This window comes from Vanessa cardui, chromosome 17 (genome assembly GCF_905220365.1).
Source record: "Vanessa cardui chromosome 17, ilVanCard2.1, whole genome shotgun sequence".
In the NCBI taxonomy this organism is placed as follows: domain Eukaryota; kingdom Metazoa; phylum Arthropoda; class Insecta; order Lepidoptera; family Nymphalidae; genus Vanessa; species Vanessa cardui.
Window position 1 is genome coordinate 12,623,136 of NC_061139.1, and position 18,747 is coordinate 12,641,882.

At 36.6% G+C, this 18,747-nt stretch overlaps 1 protein-coding gene across 4 annotated transcripts in view; it reads left to right on the top strand.

Moving 5' to 3' along the window:
* The window catches only part of LOC124536978 (stress-activated protein kinase JNK), a 113,605-nt gene extending 95,106 nt beyond the window's left edge, over window positions 1-18,499 (top strand). For 2 of the 4 annotated variants that reach the window (XM_047113668.1, XM_047113670.1), the window contains exons 5-12: window positions 9,359-9,468; window positions 10,152-10,313; window positions 13,174-13,303; window positions 13,451-13,648; window positions 13,845-13,979; window positions 14,324-14,453; window positions 14,769-15,214; window positions 15,909-18,499. In XM_047113668.1, the coding sequence (XP_046969624.1) occupies window positions 10,165-10,313; window positions 13,174-13,303; window positions 13,451-13,648; window positions 13,845-13,979; window positions 14,324-14,453; window positions 14,769-15,214 (1,188 nt within the window). In that variant the 5' untranslated portion in view covers window positions 9,359-9,468; window positions 10,152-10,164 and the 3' untranslated portion in view covers window positions 15,909-18,499. Of the gene's footprint in view, window positions 1-9,358; window positions 9,474-10,151; window positions 10,314-11,445; window positions 11,581-13,173; window positions 13,304-13,450; window positions 13,649-13,844; window positions 13,980-14,323; window positions 14,454-14,768; window positions 15,215-15,908 lie in introns of all 4 variants that reach the window. The other 2 variants (XM_047113671.1, XM_047113669.1) reach the window with 2 other exon arrangements.
* Window positions 18,500-18,747: the final 248 nt, after the last annotated feature.

Below are 18,747 nucleotides of genomic sequence, written 5' to 3' on the forward strand. Positions count from 1 at the left end.
AAAAAGACAAAAACTGATTATAAATATCAAATTAGTATCCAACGTATTTTTAGAAAAATAAATTCGCTAATAAATTTACTGAAACTTTTTTCTGGCTGAAGCTTTAGCCGAAGGGTTTGTTTGAAAAAAACCTTTCCCATATTATTCGCTAAAAAAGTTATAAAGACGTATGATCCGTGACAAAGATCGCTTTTAAAAGTAAAAGAGCTAAACTCATTCGTATTGATTCCGTGTATCAAGATTCCGTGGACGCCTCGCCCTGGGGGCAGATTGGATAAGTAATTGCCCTGCCTACACGATATTGGTATTATTAGGCTAAAGTTATTTTTATAACATAATATGTAAACATTTTGATACATTGGTACATATTTTAATTTATATTGCACGATCATAAATCTTTACCTATAGTACTAACCGTCTCTCCCCATTTGAACCCTTCGAGGGGTGTATTAAAAAGTAGCCTGTGTACATTCTCGTGTCTCAATCTATCTCCATATCAATTTTTATCTAAATGGGTTTAGCAATTTAAGTGTGAAGACATAACAATGAATTAAAGAAACAATACTTAATTTGTGCATATTTGTGTTTACTGTTTGAAAGGAATTTAGTAAATTCTGTTGTAAATGACTTTTATCAATCACCTCAGTAATGAAAATAAAATTATAAGTAACTTACAAAGTCAATACAATTTAACTAATGTACTATAGCTATCTCTATGTTGTATGTATTTATTAACTTACGTCCAACATACACTACAATACCCCTAAATACTGACACATAGTGTACGTTTCAATGCCTCCCAATCACAAGTCACGTGACACCTATTGTACATCGATATTAATATGCCGGAAACCTTCACGCACGTTCCGATAATAACTTTAAATAACATCAAGTTCACTTTATTCAACCAAGTTAATAGATTTTGACTTTTGGAATCATGACTTTGCAACGCGTATTTTACAATCAACGAATCATTTATCTTTACATAGTATAAAACAAAGTCGCTTTTTCTCTCCCTATGTCCCTTTGTACGCTTAAATTTTTAAAACTTGAATAAGACTTGATTTTGATGCGGTTTTTTTTAATAGATAGTGTGATCAAGGGGAAGTTTTTTTTTTGTATATAATACATGAACAATATAGTAAAGAAACACTAATAATTTTAGAAGCTTGCAATGTGATGTCGTAAAATTCTGTTGTATATTTAGTATGAGTATTTCACCCTTTCTAAGCCGGGCGGGTCGCTAGTATTTATATATATGAATATAAGGAATTTTAAAGAGTTCAGTCTATGTATCGGTCATTCATACGAGCTTAGTATATATGTATATATTTTATTATATTGCCGATGTTGCTACTTATTTATAAGTAAAGTAGTAAGTAAAGTAACAGCCTGTAAATTTCCCACTGCTCCTACTCCCACTGGGATAAGGCCTCCTCTTCCATTAAGAAGAGGGTTTGGAACATATTCCACAACGCTGTTAAAATGCGGGTTGGTGGAATGCACATGTGGCAGAATTTCGATGAAATTAGACACGCGCAGGTTTCCTCACGATGTTTTCCTTCACCGCCGAGCACGAAATGAATTATAAACAAAAATTAAGCACATATACATATATATAGTGGTGCTTGCCTGGTTTTGAACCCGCAATCATCGGTTAAGATGCACGCGTTCTAACCACTGGGCCATCTCAGCTCTTGTTTTATTACTTATTTATAAATCAAAATCAAAATGTATTTTATTCAAGTATCATCATATCATCACGGTCCGTAGAAAAGCTAACTATTCCTTATATCGCCAATAACCTAAATCGAAACACAACACAACGCCCTAGCCTTGGGAACTATGATGTTATGATCCTTGTATCTGTGCTTACTATTCAAACCGGAACAATAATATTTTTGCTGTTAGTGCAGTTATATATAATTAGTTATGAGCTAATCCAGGATTTATGCTCCATTTTTGCACTTGATTACTACTATAAGGCTAATGCTTCGTGAGCAGCTTCATTATGATGTAACGCCCAACAATTTCCTGTACGAAAACTCTCGAATATGTATGTGTATCATTACACATAATTAAGCTACGAAATATTAGCTTGATAGTAACCATGTGCAAAAATAGACCTTGGGTCCTGGAATATTCCATTCATCCAAGTAAAATAATGTAGGTACATGAGTTTGTTGCATATTGCGCTACTTGTCAAAACATTAACCAATGACAACACAGAAGACTTAATACCCAAAAAGACATAAGAACTACTACACTTAAACGTTAACATTGTCAATATAATTATATAAGCCCCTTTATTACTGAAATGCAGAAACGTATCCGACGACAAAGTTTTGTTTTATGACCGCTTTGAAACTCAGCTTCTAGTTTTAACCTTTAAAGTTAACAATACAGTATGTTAGAGATATTTAAATTTATGCCAATGAGAATATCATAAGGAAAGTTTTGTCCGAATGATAAATTCGAGATTAAACTTGGTTTATACTTTTGTATATAATTTACTGAATAATTTTCAAATTGTTTATATTCCATTGCGGTATAAAACCTCCTTGGTTTTTTTTAAAAATTTTACAATATTTTGAAATTTAACATAATTTTGAAGATCGAATTGTAAGGAACATAATAAAGCCCTATTGTGTATTAGTAGAATTATTCGTAAAAGCAAATACCACACCTTTTTTTATTTTCCTAAATTTATGAAGTAATTAAAACGATATCAAAGTCAAAGTCAATACCGTGTACTTATTTGATTTTTACTGCTAAATAATATTGATGATTAGAAAATAATAATGTGGCAAGATTCTCAATTTCAAGTTAGTCCAAAATTGTTCGGAATCCACCATCAGACCCTTTCCCATCAATAGGACAGGGCGCTCGTAAATAATCATAAGGGGCTGAGTCTGAATCTAAAAATCCTATTTCAAACGGTAGCTGTGAGGGCAATGAAAAATAATATTTTTTGGGATTCGATTCGACGCGAGAATAAACGTCAGCGTTGAATTATTGGCTGCAATCACGATTAGGGATTGAACTCAAAATATACGTGAAATATTCTTTTATTTAGACTCAGGCCTGTAGGCAGACTTGTTTGTATGTGTGGGTAGTTACAAGCATATCCATTCGATATCGTCAGAATATAAAAATATATTTTGTGTGTTGGCAACTTTATTTATATTTGTTTATATATTTATATTATTATATATGTATCGAAAAGCAAGGTAATCTGATTCTCCTTTGTGTAAACCCCCATTATACTTAGTATATGTAATTATTACGTATTCTAATTAATAATGGAATGCTTAAGTAAAGATCTTTTTGTTTAATTCTCCTTGTGCCTGTAGTTAGACGAGATCAGTCACTTTACCCGAAATATAATAATATCAATTATTGCTGTATGGCGACAGAATACCTAGGATGGTCTTTTTTAAAAGTAGATGCCGGGCGTTGAAATAAATGTCAATAAGTTGTTGACCACTTAGCATTTTTTGCTCTTCAGCTCACCAAATACAATTTAAAAAAAGAACATCAAAATATTGACAACCCACTCATAAGGTCATGTCACTTGTGAAAAGGGCACAAAACCCTACCACCAAGTAAAACAATGGATTGGTAATATACATAATTAAAAAAAAATATATATAGCAGAGTATATTTGCTAGGTAAAGTCCATATGTATTGCAAATCGCTATATATGTATGTGTCGTATACCGTCCGTCACGGGGCGCTGTAAATTGCATTCGAATATTGACAACGCAAGATTGACGTTTATATGTGTCGTCTGGGTGTGCGTGAACGGTCGCTCGTATTCGTATGATACAAATTACATATGTGTGCGAACATGGCATACCGAAACTGTACTGTTGCATTGTAGGTACAGAATAATTACTATTAAACGTAGGTATCTGTTTTTTTTTATCTGTGTGTGTTCGCTTTCGATGTAAGTCAGGCACACAGACATACTCAGGCACGTTTTTTTATATTCCATAGATGGTAAACGAACAGGAAACTCGCCTCATGAAAAGTCACTACCCTCGACCGCGGACAGATGTCAGTGTTACAGATCACTGAAGGCTTGCAAGTGCGGTGACTTTATCACAAACCAAAATATTTAAATAAAAACGATTATTAGATTAAGATCAGCGCCGTCTTTACCGTAATGGCCAAACAGGGCCTGAAGCAGGGCCCTCGCGAATTCTCACGATAAATAAGGCCCATAAGGCCAATATATTCGCTTACACAGTAAATTATTTTTACATATTTTATGAAGCTCAACAAAAGTATTTAGAGGGTAATGAGATTTTTTTAACAATGTGGTAATTCTGAGCAGTATAAATAAAAACGGTCAAGTGCAAGTTTAGTTTTATCTTGAATGCATAACACCAAAGTTTGTGGTACGAAACCTTCAGTGCCTGAATTCGACTGGCCTGTCGTCTATTTTATCCTTTCTAATAGGGGTTAATCTTGTGTGCCCTAAAGCTCCAGAAAGGGTTAAGACAGCACTGGAAAAGCCCACATCTTCCATCCACTGCGCCACTCGATGGAGTGAACATCGACAAACTTTGCCGGCGAAGACTAAACCTAAACTACGATGACTTTTCCACTTCTGTTCCAAGAAAGCTGAAGTACCCGTTAATATTAATTTTCACCGAACGTCGCAACTGGGTAACCTTAATCTAGTTAAAGTTACAATCGCATTTAATATTCATTTCCCGAGGCGTTGTTAATATTGCAAACTCAGACACGGATTGTTTGTAATTACATTATAAAGATACTTAGAAAAACAGCTTAATGACCCGCTCAATTCAGAGCCTAGCGTTTTTACTAAACGCCGGTCAGCGGCTTGAATGACATTCAGACAATCTACCGTTCATAGAATAGGGAATCGTATTTAACTTTACGTCTCCCAAATTAAACGATAATTATAATTTCAAACCCGCAAATTACCCCTAAATTTTAATGTTTTAATTTGTCTTTATAATTAATCTCGAGCTCGGTGGTAGTGAATGAATTTATTATGAAACCTATATATACGTCGCATTAAAGTGTACTATACATTGATAAAAACCGTTTCGTTAAAACTAATGTTATTTCTTTAATCATATATTGACCTATTATATCACTATGTTAGATTATGTAAACGGTCATCAGCACTCAACTCATAAATAATCATAAATAGTTTCTCCTTAAAATTAAAATAAATCATAATTAGTTTCTCCTTAACATTTTATATTGATATCCATCCGCGTCGTACATTTTCCTCGCTGGTATTAATTAAAATGTATGTTTTTAAATATATCTCATAAAATTTTCATAATATTATCTACCTCCGAGCTCAAGTTGACGGCGCTTGACACATAAACGGAACGAGGTGCACTCGGAAAAGATATTTTTTTATTTTAATTGGCTTTATGAAAAGGCATTTTTTCAATAAAACTCTTGACCGCTATTTTTTTTTTTGTAACAATATAAACAACGTATAATCATATTGGCATCAATATCAAGAGTTATATTGTATAAAGAAATTTAATTATATAAGTTGCACAAATTACATATTATTTTTTTATTCTCGAAAACTCACATAAAAATAATTTCTCACATAAAACTACTTTTGATAAACAAGTGACTCTCAAGGCTACTTCGCGTTAGTTTCACATGTGACGTGTCAAAGGCGAGTTAAATGCACTACAAAATTTAACACGAGGTTAACATACACCATCTTATCGTTTAGAAAACTATTTATATTAAACATTGTATACTAATTTCATATATTCTATCTAGACAAAGATATTTATTGAAATACTGGTTAGAGGCAGAACTAAAACCATTGAAGCGATAAATCTTCATTGTCATCTAATTAAACTATTAAAACCGCGCAAGATCGCTTATAGGGAATAGTTTTGTTGCGACCAATACGTCATAAGCACCGAAAATTGATATGACGCTTACGCCTTACGTTAAACGTATTTTAATAATATGGTAACCTTTAATCATTTGTACTTGTAATTTTACTTACTCGACTACTGAATCGTTATTAAAATCTAGACTCATACTTTAATACGGAATGTACACGGTCTACACAGAATGTATCATCCTATAAGTTATAGTCAGTCTAAGCAGAATGAATGGTAAAACCACAATAATGTTAGGTGAACAGTCTGCAGTCCATTTCAGTCGAACATAACGAGTGTTCAGAACGCCTGATCTGATGCATAGTAAATGTATGTCGATTTACAGAACTATTTAAATGATTAGATGATCTGAACCGTTTAAAAAACTAGGTAAAAGGTACTTGCCTAAAGTAACAAGTAAACCTCCGAATGCATCTACTTCGTACGTAAATTTTTCGATAGAATAATTGAGTTCTCTTTTAGGTTATACCCATCCAGGCCGTGTTACACATATCTGTAATACTTAAAGTAAGTGTTCAAAAGAGGTAAATACAAATTAAAAAAAAAATAATTCAAACGGTACTTTACGAAAATATTACTGCCACTGCAACGATTAATATTGTCTTACAACTCCATATCAAATGCAAATCAAGTGAATACCTCGTTATGTATAATCCTCCCTTTTGAATTTAACAAACAAGGGCTCCAAAGAACTTCATATTAAATGTTTCTTGCTTGAAGTGAATGTAAAAATTTTAGTTTGAATACAGACAAATTATGAATGCACTTGGTAAAATGTTTGAAAGTAGCCTTCGTCGTTTTTTTTTAAATGGTTAGTCTTTTTTGTGTATGTAATGTGCATCGACACACGGAAGTATAAATGCTGCCAAATCCCGGATAGTTGAACGGAAATTTAGGTCGAAATTTCAAGCGAAGTTTTTCAAAACTTCTGCAACAGTTCCAAACAACTGCCTCCACATCAGTTTTCAGCGAGATAACGAATACCGAGATATAGTCAAATTATAATAATGTTACTACTTAATATTTTAAAGGATACCGATACAAGTAAATAAATAATCTCACCAAAAACATTAAATGTAAAAAAATGCCAAGCCTCTCGCTGCAATCTTTCCATCGTAAAAAGTTTTGAGATCTCATAGAAGCTAAGTCCTATTCAAATTATTATGTAGTTATAAATCAACATTTAGTAATTGTATCAATAGTTTTCTTTATATTATAATTATAGTGACTTGGCAATGAGCACCAATTAAAAGCTGCTTGCTGCCTCGAATTATGTGCAAATGTTACTGACGAGATCTGTGATCTGATCTGAACTGATTGAAATAAGAAAAAAAACAATTAATTCACAATATAATTATTAGGGTCTTCACGCTTCTGTTGGTCTAGGGCCTCCACTGCTTTGTGGCTCCAGGGCCTCCAGACCTTTAAATCTCTCTCTGACTCTGGTTCCAAAAATCAGTCTTCTCAGTTCATTTGAATTTCCAAATGTCTTTAATAACGGAACTAGAACGGCTACAAAGAATGTAATAACACAAAGACCCGATTAGTTTTTTCTGATCCTTATTACTTCGGAATCTGCACAATAATAAGCTATCCAGTAGACCAACGAAGCGGTAAATATTAGTATCGTAGATAATATATTTACTTGCTTATTTATTTGGTTTCGATAGATTTTTGTGAGTCGCGCCCAAATTGTCCCAAACTCACGTACAAAGACAATAGGTATAATAGATATTCATTGTACGAATTATTTGAGCAACTACGGAGAAATATGACTCGTTTCAAAGGCATTGTTATCATTGTAAGATATATTTTCTTCGCCATCAAAAGAAACGGGTGAGCCATTACTCAGGAGATTTAGTTTGAAAAGAACTGCTACTGACGTAAAAACTGACGGACAGATATAATAAAAGCTTGTGTTTCTTATAACATATAGTACTAATATGATGGTAAGTAGCCACTACTCGAATAGAAATTGGTGAGAAAGCAATTTTTCGACAAAACCACTACACATACTAATAAAATCGTTTATTTTGAATATAATGAATGGCTTAACTTTTCCTTGCCTTCAGACCTCTGAATCTGGCCCTGATGCTTGTAGGACTATATATAAAGTCACCAAAATTGTACGCCTGTTTTATGAAGACCAAATCTATGTTGTATTTATTTTAATTCCTCTGTGTGACGTACAATGACCCGACCTGACCGTGCATATAATTTACAGATTCAAGTTAGTCTTCTAAATCTAGCCCCCAATATAACTGAAGTTATACAAAACTTGTGCCAACGTACTGTTAAATGCAAATAGGTCTGGCGTGAGTTTGTACGTTAATACAACCCAGCTGTTACAGTCCACGCTATCGGCGATATAAACATTGCACTTCGTCTGTGTATTAACCATTCAATGTTTAGAAGAATTTTTATTTACTTCTTGAATTGGGTATGAATTTATGCGTAAATTTATAAAAAATCATTTATAGGTTTTTTATTATATATGAAATACAGTACAGTAACAGCCTGTACATTTCCCAATGCTGAGCTAAGGCCTCCTCTCCCTTTGAGGAGACGGTTAGGAGCGTATTCCACCTCGATGCTCCAATGCTGGTTGGTGGATTCACATGTAGCAGAATTTCGTTGAAATTAGACAAATTCAGGTTTCCTCACGATGTTTTCCTTCACTGACGAGCTCGAGATGAATTATAATCACAAATTAAGATTAGGTGGTCGGTTAAATGTGCCACATCATGTTAAGTGTTCAAATATATTGGCACTGTAAGAAATGTTAACTTTCCAGTCTATAACTAAGACGATATGTGCTTATTGTCACACGAACTCACTCACCCTACAAACCGTAACGCAACAATACTTCTATAAGTATTTCTGTAGCGCGGTAGACTGTCTTACACATAGGCGAGCTTGCAAAACGCCCTACCACCTAATACAGAATGTGTTTCCACAAATTATTTAAGATGCAAAGTGATATGTATAATACTCAAATATGATTTTAATGTAAATGAATAAATGCCATAATTGTATCGCATTATATTAGCACGAGTTCCCGGCGGCGTCAGATTGCCACTTGAAGATGCAAATTAGCAATTTCATCACAAACCGAAATGAGTTGCGAAATAATATTTTTAATGCTATAATCGTATTTTCTGGCGTCTTTCTCGTGCATTTCGCAATTCCTCTCCGCATTACAGTCTCAACTCATATTGAAACATTCTACAGACCTTTGAGATCTCTTAAGACCTACTTGAATCAACGAATACTGAAAAATATTTAAAAATATGAAAATCGCATGTTGTTAACTCATTTGTAATTCTTGGATATGAACCTGAGGACTAGCTTTTCATTTCATTGTAATTTCTTTGAAAATTAAATATCTGAAAAAGTTAAAAATATTAATAAATTCCGTTGTAATTGTTTATTTACAGATAATAATCTCATCCAAGTGTCCAACTGCCGTACCGTGTGACAGCGAGACCGACTTACGTGCCACGCTTTATGGAGACCGGCGCTCCTTCTCTACGGACCATTTATTAAAGTAAGGTACTTCAGATATTGTATAATGTTATTAGTTTAAAACAAAGTTACGAAACCTAAAAGAGAATTGTAGGTCGGGAAGTATTTCGATAGCACTTTTAGCCTAGATTCAATAAGATTCTTACTTAGGCTACTTGCTTTATCATTCGCATGAAATTTGTATAGATACAAACTTCTAGTATCGGAAATTCATTTTACATTCGTTGTATAATAATGATGATAGATATATAAAATCATATTTATATACAAAGGCGTGGTTACGTCTTTGTCTTTAGATATTTCTTGTCTGAAAAAATGCTAGTATGCGATTATTACACTCCTAAAAAACATATTAGCGGAAGGACATTTTACTGGTATTTGTATGGCATACTGGCATATTTCTGTTTCTTTCTTGTAATTCTGGTACTGTTTGCTTTATTTGGTTTACTCACTTGGCTAACGACATTAAAAATAAATAAGAAATAAGCGTTACAATAATAAAATAAAAGCTAATAAGCCACCATTAAAAAAATATAATTCAAGTGAACAAATTACGAATATTTAGACCAATTCTTCATATTAGCGTTTAATTTATTTTTATTTAAGTGTTATTAAATTCTATGAGAGTTGAGAATATTTCGCTTTATTACGTTTTATTGCTTCTTCTTTTTCTTTCAAACAACATAATTTCGTCGTCGTCAACAGCTAGGGGTGGTCCATGCCCCACGCGGCGCCAGCTACCGCCATGTCGGCCCCGCCGCGCCACCCACACTTCTACACGGTCGAGGTCGGCGACACGCGCTTCACGATCCTCAAACGTTACCAAAACCTTAAGCCTATCGGTTCCGGAGCACAGGGCATAGTATGGTGAGTCGATTACACGATTTTCTTTATTTTATTTAATGGTTCCACAACGTCTTAAAAAATTGTTCTGTCCAGTCTAGATAATTTTGTCTCGAAAAAACTACTGATGAGATTTTAACCTATAATGATATTCTAATCATTTTAATCGTTATTATCGTTTATTACGATTTAAACCACGTAATGATATCTACGACAGAAATAGCCTGGACTATTGATGAAAAGGGGATTGGAATGGGATCGAAGAAAAATCTTATACGAAAATAGTTTATCCCTAAACATTATATTCTTACGGCCAAAATAGATTTCCAATTGTATAACATATTTTTGGGATATTCGTGTAATTCAAGATGTGACGAAATATATTGGCATTCACGTATTTTAATAGCAATTACGTCTAAATTTAGAACATTTGATGCATGACGAGTATGACATGTACATACAGACACATCAGAATATGGATATCACCGCATGATCTGGGAATTTATGTACAACTACTTGCAATAATATTTCTCTTGTGCATTGTTTTCAGCTTTTCAGAAAGAAGATCTTAGTTAATTTACAAAATATATTACGTCATTTATGTAAAAGACCTAAGTGTATGTTATAAGACTATTTATTTTGTCATTGATTTAATTTTATGTTTCTATAGTGATATTTTTTCTTTTCTATGTACTTATTCGTGTTTTGTCGAAATTATCTTTTCTAAGCTTATACTTTACTTGATAGATATACATATTTCACTGTAATGCACATGAAATCCGCACGCCATTATTTCTCTGCATGCACGTATTTGCACTGTTCTAGTAATCTCATATAGAATCCGTTCGATCATTGATCAATGTTCTCCTTCCCAACACGCAAACAATTCCAAATAAACGTAAACAACATTTTGGACTTGATTGAACCTGTGCGATTATCGAAGCTCATCTAATTTTCCCTAATTATGAAGGCATGCCACATTAATGAATATTTCGAATCTTAAATTTCGTTAACACAACAAATCTGTTTCCTCTTACGAAGATAATACACAAAAATATTTTAGGTACACAAATATTTAATGACAGAAAGCGTCGTTCAGAGACATACCAAAACTCAGCCCACCGGCTGTCCATATAAAGTATATTTCTCTTTATAGCTGATGCAGTTATAACGTTAGCTGAGTAGAAATGGTTCAGTATTACTCTGTCACACTCGGTGACACGGTGTTCACGATACCGACGCGGTACACAGAGCTCGTGCGTCGAGGCGCGGGCGCGCAGGGCATGGTGTGGTAAGCGACGCAGTTGGAAAACGCTTGTGCTTCAATGTTTCCACTCATACCCCGCTTTGGTTGTGAAAACTAATGTTTCTTAATATCCGTCGCAATGTCTTCGAGGTTTCATTTGAGGTTGCCGTTGGTGATCGAGATTTCTCTCTTCTCGTGTTTTAAGAGTTCTGGTTTGAATCGGTCTTGCAGATTTTCTATTCCAAAATTGTATTTGAAACAAATGAATAATCACTCATTATTATCATTGCTTATGAATTTGGGAAATTGAAATATTGAATTCACATTTATCCATTAACTTTATCTTCAGATGTAAATAATAAATATACAGACTAGTTAAGCCAAATTAAGCTGTTAGTGTGCGTTGTAGACGTGTATTTACAAAGTTAAGCGTGTATACCTAAACGTATGGAAAATAAATATAAATGCAAAAACAGGTTCACTTAGCTGTGGTTCCATTTTCGGCTATACTGCCGTTTTGTCTCTGCACTACAAACTGTAGTTTTTAATTTAAAGATATAAAGCAAACTTTTCGCTCGTACGCGTTTCTACTTATAACATAAAACCTTTATTGCAGAAATGTTAGTAGAATCTCTTGGAAACCCATTAAATCAAGCGCTTAGGGTTAAACCAGAAGTTCTATGAGATCGTCTTTCTGACACTTTTGGTCTGAGATCAAGAGGGCTATCCAAATTTAAACGCGTTATCTTAGATATATTAGGTATACAGAAAATTATGTCATAATTTTTTTGACTTCATTCTTATATTGGTGTTAGGACGAGCTGAACAAATCTTAGTTTAATTTGACTTCGTCTTATCTATTATCGTTTTTTTGAAGAGGACAGAAAGGACCTTACAATGTCGTCGACCTACTTCATATAACATGTCTTCCTGACTAACAGATGCATATTTACCATCATTTTCAGCTAGCCTTGTGGTATTTAATAATAATTTTACCCTTTTCCCCCTCCAAATTTAATAAAACTCGAATTATTCAACACAAAGTCATTTAACTGCAAAACCCAATAACAAATGCATGAGTTAACTTTTAAAACGACGATGGAAAAAGTCATAACATAGTTAAATTAAACTTATAGTTATGGTAGGTTTTTTTAAACTGCGAAGTACTGGATCCTGTATCAAGTGTATTTTAATTCAGATTTATATAATTTTAAATTTTTTAAGTTAAGAATATTCAATATAGTATATAATTGAAAATAAACTTCTTTCATTTAAATTATTAAAAAAGTATCCTGTATAGCAAATGTTATCTATGCCTGAACAAAAACAGAAAAAAAGTGCATGCCACGTGACAATGGCAAATATATATGGGATTGGGCACATGTAAACGTCTTTACACTAGGAGTTTAGGTTATTTATGTATTTATAATATATATTTTAAGCATGGCTTTTTAAATTTTTATGGTTATATCTATATATAAATATGTTTTCGTTTGTCATTTATTATTAATTATATATGACTAGTTTATGGTTTTCTTCTGGTTTCGTTTTATGTACTTATTATAACTTAATCAAAGGTGTATTACTTAACTTCGATGAAAATTTACTGAGATAATGAGTAACTGATCCGCCTTGCAGCGCCGCGTATGACACGGTGACACAGCAGAATGTCGCGATCAAGAAGCTGTCCCGGCCTTTCCAAAACGTGACGCACGCGAAACGCGCCTACCGCGAGTTCAAACTTATGAAACTCGTCAACCATAAAAATGTAAGTTTCACAAGCGATCTAATGTCTATCACAGTTTTATCAAAAATCACAATGTCATCCTGAATTTATTAGCCGTCACTTTTTGGGGCGTGAATTTCGATTCCTGACTTTGAATTAGTTATGACACAGCCAATTAAATATTTTCAGATAATCGGTCTCTTAAACGCGTTCACGCCACAGAAGAGCCTCGAGGAGTTTCAGGACGTATATTTGGTGATGGAGCTGATGGATGCCAATCTATGCCAAGTGATTCAAATGGACTTGGACCACGAGCGTATGAGCTACTTGCTCTATCAAATGCTGTGTGGCATCAAGCATCTTCATCTTGCTGGAATTATACATCGGGTACGATTTTCATTACAAATAGTATTTATAAGTTTTAAAGATTGTTTAGAATAATATATAATAAAGAATTTAATTTTAAACTGCCTTTTACAACAATTGCAATGAAATCGGCTTAAATTCTTTAATAAGTTGATGTTTCTTCTTATGGAAATATATATAAAATAATTAAATAATATAAAAAAAACCATTGCTGCAGGACCTGAAGCCGTCCAACATAGTGGTAAAAAGCGACTGCACGCTTAAGATCCTCGACTTTGGTCTGGCGCGTACCGCCGGCACTACCTTCATGATGACTCCATACGTCGTCACCAGATATTATCGTGCGCCTGAGGTGAGTTTTCTTATCTTATAACTTTAGCCACATAATATCATCATCAATATCATCATAAATACATACATTGTTCAAATAGATCATCTACAGCCAATATTTGAATAATTTTAGAAGATTTAAAGAAAGTCCATTGACTAATTAAAATCATTCTAGATTATTGCCCAAAAAACAAGAAAACCAAAACAGACCATTAGAAAAGAAATCTAAATTAGCAATCAAAATAAGGCAACACTGTATCTAAAATCGAGGAAGTTTTGTTACTTTTAAACTTTCTTCTAGAGACTAGTAACTAATTTCAGTCTGGGATAAAATTTGTATTTAAAATGAGTTTTCGATCGTCTCAGGTAATCCTCGGTATGGGTTACACGGAGAACGTGGACATATGGTCAGTCGGCTGCATCATGGGCGAGATGATTCGCGGTGGAGTGCTCTTCCCGGGGACCGACCACATCGACCAGTGGAACAAAATTATAGGTAACTGGTGTACTCAAGATTATCATAAACCAAGCAACCAACCAACCGTTAGTAATAGGTCCAATAGTGAAAAAATAAATTAGTGCTTCAATTATAAATATCATAACTGCGTATAGTTTTTGGTCTAAATGCAAAATTCATAATTAATTTTCTGATACAACCTATACGCAAGTTTCAGTAAAAACCTAATTTCAATTCAATCGATTGAACTATTCAAAAACATTGTCTACAACTGTAACGAAACGGCTCCATGTTCGGCTCCCCAACACCGGAGTATCGGCACGGAGCCCGTTCTGAGCTCAAGGCTTCCCGCAGAGCAACTGGGCACGCCGTCGGCCGCGTTCATGGCGCGCCTGCAGCCCACCGTGCGCAACTACGTGGAGAACCGGCCGCGCTACGCCGGCTACAGCTTCGAGCGCCTGTTCCCCGACATCCTGTTCCCCTCCGACTCGAGCGAGCACAACCGCCTCAAGGCGTCGCAGGCGCGCGACCTGCTGTCGCGCATGCTGGTCATCGACCCCGAGCGCCGCATCTCCGTGGACGAGGCGCTGCTGCACCCCTACATCAACGTGTGGTACGACGAGGGCGAGGTCAACGCGCCCGCGCCCGCCTCCTACGACCACTCGGTGGACGAGCGCGAGCACACGGTCGACCAGTGGAAGCAGCTCATCTACCAGGAGGTGGTGGAGTACGCCGCGCCGCCGCCCGCCGCGCACGCGCCGCCGCCGCCCGACCACGCGCAGCCCGCGCTCACCACATAGGTGCGCACCCCCCACCACGCGCAGCCCTCGCTCACCACATAGGTGCGCCCCCCCCACCACGCGCAGCCCTCGCTCACCACATAGGTGCGCCCCCCCCACCACGCGCAGCCCGCGCTCACCACATAGGTGCGCACCCCCCACCACGCGCAGCCCTCGCTCACCACATAGGTGCGCCCCCCCCACCACGCGCAGCCCGCGCTCACCACATAGGTGCGCACCCCCCACCACGCGCAGCCCTCGCTCACCACATAGGTGCGCCCCCCCCACCACGCGCAGCCCTCGCTCACCACATAGGTGCGCCCCCCCCACCACGCGCAGCCCGCGCTCACCACATAGGTGCGCACCCCCCACCACGCGCAGCCCTCGCTCACCACATAGGTGCGCCCCCCCCACCACGCGCAGCCCGCGCTCACCACATAGGTGCGCACCCCCCACCACGCGCAGCCCTCGCTCACCACATAGGTGCGCCCCCCCCCCACCACGCGCAGCCCGCGCTCACCACATAGGTGCGCCCCCCCACCAACACCACGCGCAGCCCGCGCTCACCACATAGGTGCGCCCCCAACCACACGGGTGTCCCCCCCACGCGCAGCCTGCGCCCCGACCGGGGTCGAGCACGTGCTGCAGAACCTACAAGTTTATACTATACGTGTGTGATACAATTTCAGTGTGTAAGCAAGCGTCGTATGCGCAGGTACCCGGCGCGGCGAGCCCGAGGGCGCGGCCGGCGGGCGCGCGGCGCGGCCGCGGGCGACTCCAGTCAAGCTGTTAATAACGAAAGTGATGTACATATGTGTGGCGGCTCCGCGCGGCGCCGCCCTGTCGCTCCCGCGGCGACGCGAGGCGCCTCGCTCGGCTCGCTCGGTCGCTCGGGAGCTGTTATCTTGTCTATTACCTGTAGTTTCTTCCTGTTTCTAAATACTATATAGGGTAAGTTATGTTTGCGTATATATATTACTCGTTCCTTTGTTTGAGCTCGACGGAGGCTTCGACCGTGAGCGGGAGCCGGCCGCGGGGTGAAATCGTGTATTTTATTAGGAAACGGTACACCGAGGCGCCACCTTCGATCCCCTGGTGACATTACAGATTTTGCTAAACGTATACCCCGAGTTGATTTGCATGAGGGAGTGCCTTTCGCGATTTGCTAATAAAATATTGGTGATTTTTCACGATACGGACTGAATTTGATACGTTTGGATATTTTTGTAATATATTATCGACGACGGCGTGACGAAAGCGGTTTTTCCGATTGCAGGTTTATTTTATTCTTTATTTAATTATTAGAATTAAACGAGTTGAGCTTGATATTTGTTATGTTGTTTTTAATCATGCGATTCGTTTTTTTAATATATTATTATTATTATTGATCTGTAAGTATGAAATATTGCAATTTACTGAGCCGTGAAAAATCTATTTTCTGATCCCATTTTGCCAATGTATCAATGAATATCAGAACGAATTAAAAGTGCAGTGCCATTTTGTGTATTCGCTGCGCAGTCGCGCGCTCGCCGTTCTGTCCGTGAGGCGCCGTAGCGCGCCGACCTGCGGGTCGGCCGATCACTTCACGATCTGTTTCGTAGTCACACACGACAGTCACTCGGGATTTTGTGATGTTCATAGTTTTCCATAAGTAGTTTGTAAACCTAGTTGCGTTGTTGACGATATCGTATCGACTGTACGGACGTAGTTGAGTAAGTACATTTTTACCTAAGTAGTGTAATAGATCGTCTCACGCGTTAAAGCCGAGGACTCACTGTGACACGTTGACAGCTTTTGTTAACCAAATATTATTCTTAAAGTTATAAAATGTAGTGAAATATTTCTATCGAAATTAGAAGCCGAATATAACATTATTGTAATGTATATTTAGATATATATACAGTTTTTATGAAACGGAAAATTATACATGGCTTAACGTGTGAGGTACGTCGTAGGTTATTGTTTGAAACCTCACTAGGTGATATAATTATATGATAAGTGAAAACAAAGAATGTTGATAGTCTTTATCGGGTGGTTTCAGCAAATAGCACAATTTATTAGCTATAGAATAATGCTGGGCGGAGATGTCTGTGAAGAAAAGTTTACCGTATACTCAACGATATGTAAATAATTACACGAGCATTTTGTACACAAATGCCACTTTGACGAAGATTCGTACAAAGTCGACGAAACCTATTCGCGAATGTGTAGCGCCGACATTACGATGTAAACGTCGTATTGAAATCTCGTTAAGTATGCGATAAACGAAATCAAGTTTGAGATACGACTTATAATATTATAAATCGAAAGCAATAATACATTTCCAATTTTCCCTCCTCGAGCGCAAAAATTGCCGTTTCGCTTATTTCTTGTACGAAACATATCAAGGACGTTTCAATAGATAGGTTAATTTACTGTTACAAGCAAACCGTTTGATTCAATTGCCGCTCCATATAGAGATATGTTACTTTACTTTTGTTCCATGTCGTACGTCATTGTGACATTGACGTTTTGTTATTCCGAATGAGCGGGAAAAGTTTATGTCAAATGCCGTTAACAAAAAAAAAGATAAAGATGTCTATGGTAAAATAATACCTTCCATGCATTATCTTCATGATTTAATGACAAGACGAGATAATTATGTTTACAACACATTAGTGTATGAAATAATGATCGTTTTCTATATCGTTATCTCTGTCACACTTTTATCGGCTGAAATCTTGTATGAAATTATATAAACAAATAAATTTAATATTATTATTAGCTATTGCAGTCCCTAAAAGTCCTTAAATTTCAAGTGAAGGAATATTATGAAGCGGACGCAAGAGCTAACAATAATAATACTATGAACAAATGTTCAATTAGTAGTAAAAAAATTATATTTGGTATCAGCGATATGAAAGTCTATAAAGATCATTGTATACAATAATTAAAAGAATATCTAAATGTAAGTAGGGATGTGTAAATATAAACATGTAAAATAAGCTGGATGGAACGAAAGTGAAGAGAACATGCGCTATCTATAGGACATTCTGTTTATCGCTATAGTAAATAAATAATTCACAACTGTACGTCCAAATTGTCCATTTATATGTTAATGTACCTATTGCAAATTACAATAATGTAATCTTTAGAATGTATTTAGTATTAAAACAAGGGTTAAGGTAGTAGCGACGTTGAACGCAGGCCGAGCGGCTTCTAGCGGTACTTGGTTTGACACTTGGATGACTATCTTTAACAACTTATTTTTACTGTACACGTAAGTTATTTCATATTTTAACTGAATAAATCAAAATGGTTATTATATATAGTTTGTTTGATTTATCACCTTGATTTTTTTTTTTAATATAGGTAAGCAACGATCTTCATTGGTCGCTACCGTCCATAGACTTTGGTGCTGCAAGAAATATAAATCATTCCTTAGATTCCTTCCAACCTTGGAAGCTTAGATGTTATCCCATAGATCTCTAGCAGGAACATAAATGTGTTTCGCTGTTTGGCAGAATAATGTGTGACCAGTAATAATCAGTGTCACAAAGCCCTAGCACAAAATT